A 5,509-nucleotide genomic window follows, 5' to 3' on the forward strand; every position below is an offset into this window, starting at 1 on the left:
AAGAATATTTAGTGACATGAAACTTAAGTGAAATTCAGATTCAGTATTCGTAAACTTTTACTGACCATTCATTCTTTTAGGTATTGATTTTGCACTATAAATCGCTGAATTGAATAGTTGGAACAGGAATTGTATGGCCTGCAAAGACTAAATATTTCCTATCTGGCCCTTTGCAGAAAGTTTGCTGGTCCCTGATCTACAGGATTAGGTCCATCCCTTGAAGTCAATTTCCAGGAAATACTACCCTCAAATTACCTACCAATTCTTCACTCAACATAAAGCATCTCAAAATGCAAATTTGAATGCTTTTAATTTTATTTGTTTGTCTTTTTTTTTTTTTTTTCCTCCCCAGCGGAAGTTTTTGGAACATCAGGCATTATTGCTTTAATCACTGTAGGACTGAATTTAGATTCCTTAAGTTTTAAACCAAGGATCGAGTTAGTAATTACCAAGTAAGTCTCATATTGTGTACTTGGTATAGCTCTCATAGAAGTTTACCGTTTCAGGGGTGCTGCCTTCGTGAACACTAATAAAATTCCCTTTGTATAATTGTTATCTATCTTTTAATTCTTAATTTTACTATAATATGTATTTGAAAAGAACTTAAGGTAGTAACAATGATTGCTATTAATTGTTATTTCTATTGTGAATAGTGTTATCAGTGACTCAGATACCATAGTGCTCTCCATCCATAAATCTTTGATAAAAATTTACTTTGAATTGTGGGGATTCTTTTCAAAATAAAGATTTATTTGTTTGTTTCCCCCATAGCGTTTCTAAGTGATGGTACCCTATTATGGGAAGTGCACTCCTGGAAAAGAAAAGTAGCAGAAGGATGCAATACTACCAAAACTCTTCCCCACTCTTTATACCTGGTCATATGGACATCTGGACAGAGGGAAAACCACTTGCCTTTCTTCTCAGACAAATAACTTAATCCTTCACAGAGAGACTATTCTAAATTATAGAATTGTTTCAGAATTATTTGGCAGCAAATCATAATCTAATGTAGAAATTCCCATATAAGATGAAAAGCAAATGTTGGAATGAGAATAAAAAAAAAATCATACTGAATTTTCCCATGAAGATTAATTTATTTAATGTAAAGCACTATCCATTGTTCTGAGATATGTTCTTCCTACTTTTTTTTTGATGTTTAAAGTGTCTTTTGTCTTTTTTTTTAAAAAAACAAAATGCCAGTGATAAAGGAATAAATGTTGCCACCTATGATTGTTGTTAGTCTTGTGTATGTATAAGTGAATATTTACTAGTTTATAAAATTCAAAAGCTTGGGAATAACTGTTGTTGTTGTTATGTGCCACCAAGTCGGCCCCGACTCATAGCGACCCCTCCTTGGGTTTCCGAGGCAGTATCACTACGGAAGTAGGATTGCCCAACCTTCCTTCCAAGGAGTGGCTGGTGGGTTTGAACCGCCAGTCTTCTGGTTAGCAGTCAAGTGTCTTAGGCACTATGCTACCAGAGCTCCCTGGGAATAACTACCTTGTGGAATATACTTGGTGTCTGAGTTTGGATAGTTTCTTGAACTCAGTAATGCTATCTGTCAGTGTCCAGATAAATTACTTGTTCTATTAATGCAATTGCTTATTCTTTCACCCACTCAGCCAATTCTTTGTTGATATGTACTGTGGCCTGGGCATTCTGTTAGGTTTTGGGCTATGAAGATAAGTCCTTTCTCAGAAGGGGTTCTTTGTTAAGTGGCAGATATATCTATGTAAAAGCCTAGTTATTTGTTGGTATCCTACTCCATATAAACATTTTTTTTTTTTTTAGGTCATGTGAAGGGATATAAAAAATATATTTGATTCAGTTATTTCATGATTTCTGAATTTTCAAAAAACTAAGCACTTTGGTTTGAGGTCTCACATATACCCATCTTCATTAGAAGGTCTGAATCAATTGGATCAAGATAATAGAATCAGATGGAGAATTAAAATTTCTGCTTAGTTGTAGGCAATACAGTATCTGAGAACACAGCTTATATTTGCACCTAAAATGAGGCTTCCTAATGCTTTTTTTTTTCTGAGTGTAAATCTTGAGACCCACTTGTAAGGAGAGTGGTTTGTGGGGCAGACACACCCACCCCATCATCTGAAAGGGGAAACCCCATTAGAGTGGACCATGAAGTAGCAGGACCTGAGAGTCGATATCACCCTACCTCTGGCATGTTACCACCTAAAACCAAAACAGAACACATCCTGTGATGAGGCCAAGCCTCAGTCTTAGCCCCAGGCGCTAACTGCTGTGCCCTGATCTGCTCACTAAGAATCTCTAGGGGTGGGGCTAAGTGTGTAGAGCTTTAGAAAACAGTTTGGATGAGTGTCTTGCTCTCCTGGGTTTAAGAATCCTGATGATGTAGGCAATTGGTCTTGTAGGGGTTTAGTGGGAGATTGCTTCCAACAAGTATTTAGGATGGTTTACTGGAAGACAGGGGATTAGAGTTAGCTTTACCAGATATTTAAGATTTTAGTAGATGGGAAAGTAGTCAGGAATGACTTTCTTGTAAGGGGAGGAATACTTGCAAACCACAGAGAAGTTGTGCAGAGGACAAGATGACCTTGTAAGTTATTGCCAAGTCAGTTTACCCAGGTGTCTCCTTGCAGCAATGCTAGCTCTAGTTTTAGCTGTGACAGGCTCACAGTTGATATTCTGACAGCTAATCCCTAAGAAATAGACACATCCTGGTAAAATCCTTGTTTTTCTGCCTTGCTCCTACTGTTCTGCTATGAGAGGCAGCCCACAGGTATTGTGATGAGAGTAAAGGGGAATACAGAACAGGGCAGTTTTAGTTCCAACAAAATACTTTTCAATGTTGATAGTAACTGTGATGGAGGCAAGGGCCTCTGCTAAGATAAGAATGGCTTTTATATGAAAAGTAGAATATTTAAAAATGCATTGCTTAAAATGTGATTTTCCTTTCATTCATCCTAGGTTCTTAATAATGTTTTCATCTGTATACCATCAATTAATATACACCTTTTTTGGCATTGTGATTGGATGTGGAGAGATCAAGAAATTTAAGTTTCACAACATAGTTTTCATTTTCATTTCATTTGTCATTTTGAACATTGTAAGGTAAGAATTATATTTTAATGTTTTCTTACTGAATTTAGGTTCTCAAGCCCAGAATTAGAATTCGTAAACAATGGGGTTTAGAAAAAAAGAGGTCTGGACATGGAATCAGAAAACCTGCATTTTTGTAAGACCCTGATGCTAGCTTGCTGTGCGGTTAGTGGAAAGCCAGTTTATTCTTCATCTGTGGAATAAGACAAGCAGACCAGCAGCATCAGCAGCACCCATAAACTTGATACCAAAAACCAAAATTAAACTCAATGCCATCGAGTCAATTCTGACTCATAGGAACCCCCATTGGGTTTCCAAGGCTGTAAATCTTTACAGAAGCAGACTGCCTTATCTTTCTTCTGAGGAGCAGCTGGTGGGTTTGAACCACCAACCTTTTGTTAGCAACCAAATGCCTTAACTGCTACACCACCAGAGCTCCTGCATGCCTAAAGCACTAAGCCACCAGGGCTCCCCATAATCTTGATAAAAATGCAAATTCATGGGTCCATCCCAACCTCTGAAAAAAGAGATCCAAGAAACTTTTAATGGGCTCTCTTATGCCCCTTAATAGTTGAGCACCACTAACAAAACAAAACAGGAGCGTTGGTTGTACGATGGTTAAAGCATTTGATCACTAACCAAAATGTTGATGGTAGCCAGCGTTCCATGGAAGAGAGATGAAGCAGTCTGCTTATGTAAAGATTTATAGCCAGATTAATAGCCTCTGATACTGATTTCCATTATCATTATTATTATCATAGCTATAATAAAGCCATTTATTAAGCAAGTACCATGTATATTATGCCATTAAACCCACAATCCTGGGAGGTAGATATTATTTTATTATTTTACAGATGAAGCCCAGAGAAGATAAAAACATGCTTAGGGTCACCCAACTCATGAGGACAGAGTAAGGATTTAAATTTAACTCCTGTGAGAATGCCATAATCTGCTCATGGTAGTTTTATCTTCCGTAAGAATTCACCACAATATCTCTGAAGACACTGTCATTTCCACTCAAGATGGCCTGCCCAAGGGGGTTTACACTATAAGATATTCTCATGGAAACTTGTTTTTGGTAACTCCAAAGGCACCATGTACAACTCAGTCACTCTCATACAGAAGGATGTACACACAGACCTGTGTGCCATCCTTGTCTATGCTGGGCCTGATGTTGATGTCTGCCTGTTGAATATAATCAAGAATGTGGACAGTGATTTATTCAAAAAGTGTTCATTGTAGTGAAATGCATACTAATGAATAGTTAGGGAACAACCAGAATGCCAACTACTGCATATGAATTATGGACAAGAGAATCTTGCACCATACTTTTATAAAATGTACTTACTCTTGACATGTGTATTTTTTTTTTTTTCTGTTGGTCATTTTATTTATTTATTTATTTATAAAATTTTTTAACTTGTGATTTGGGTGAAAGTTTACAGAGCAAATTAATTTTTCCATTCAACAGTTCATGCACATTTTGTTTCATGACATTGATTGGGATCCCCACAATGTAACAGCTCTCTTCCCTGTGATTACCTTTTTCCTGTGTCCTTCCTTCCTATGTATTCCTGCCCTCTGAGCTCTGTCCCTGTGCAAATATTGCCCTTCTGTTCTCCCATGGTTGATTGTTTTAAGGAGTGCACCTACCTGGTATAAATGTTCACCTTATATGCCTGTCTATTGTTTGTCTGGAAGCCACGGGAGTGAGTTCAATTCCAGGCCCAAAGGTTAACAAGGGGCCATAGTCTCAGGGGTTTTACCAGTCTCTATCACCAGTAAGCCTGGTCTTTTTTATGATTTTGAGTTTTGTTCCACATTGTTCTCCTATTTTATCCAGGATCTTCTGCACTGATCCCTTCCCAAATGGTTGACAATAGTAGCTGGGTACCATCTAGTTCTTCTGGTCTCATGGTCATATAGGCTGAGAATCACATGGTCTACTAGTTACTTGGACTAATTGTTTCCATGCAGCTTTGTTTTTTTTCATTCTTCTTTGCTCTGGATGAAGAGAGACCCATTGTTGCATCTAGATGGCTGCTTGCAAGCTTTTAAGACCCCAGTTGCTACTCACCAAAATAGGATGTAGAACTCTGATTTTGTGTAGTATATTATGGCAATTAAACTTCATGTCCCCTGTGACCATGGTCCCCAGCCCACTGGCCCAATGACTCACTCCCTCAAGGTTTTTGGCTATGGCTGAGAAGTGATCATAACTTTGCCCCCTATTAGTCCATATGTATATGGACAATCTTGTACCACATACAAATATGTATGTAGAAATATCATCTGCCATTGTAATGGGTATATTCCATTTTGCCTACCCATACCTGATCATTAGCCTGTCTACCTATGTATCCACTCATACATTAATGTTTGTTATTACTGATAATGCAGTATGTTGTTGTTGTTGTTATGTGCCGTC

General features: G+C 37.8%; 1 protein-coding gene across 1 annotated transcript in view; it reads left to right on the forward strand.

Moving 5' to 3' along the window:
- The window catches only part of SLC9C2 (solute carrier family 9 member C2 (putative)), a 132,460-nt gene that overhangs the window by 33,033 nt on the left and 93,918 nt on the right, over nt 1-5,509 (forward strand). The window contains exons 7-8 of the mRNA XM_007947130.1: nt 353-452; nt 2,950-3,093. Coding sequence (XP_007945321.1) covers nt 353-452; nt 2,950-3,093 — 244 coding nt within the window. The remainder of the gene's footprint in view (nt 1-352; nt 453-2,949; nt 3,094-5,509) is intronic.

Source organism: Orycteropus afer, unplaced genomic scaffold (assembly GCF_000298275.1).
Source record: "Orycteropus afer afer isolate SDZICR_OR568_19922 unplaced genomic scaffold, OryAfe1.0 scaffold00175, whole genome shotgun sequence".
In the NCBI taxonomy this organism is placed as follows: Eukaryota; Metazoa; Chordata; class Mammalia; order Tubulidentata; family Orycteropodidae; genus Orycteropus; species Orycteropus afer.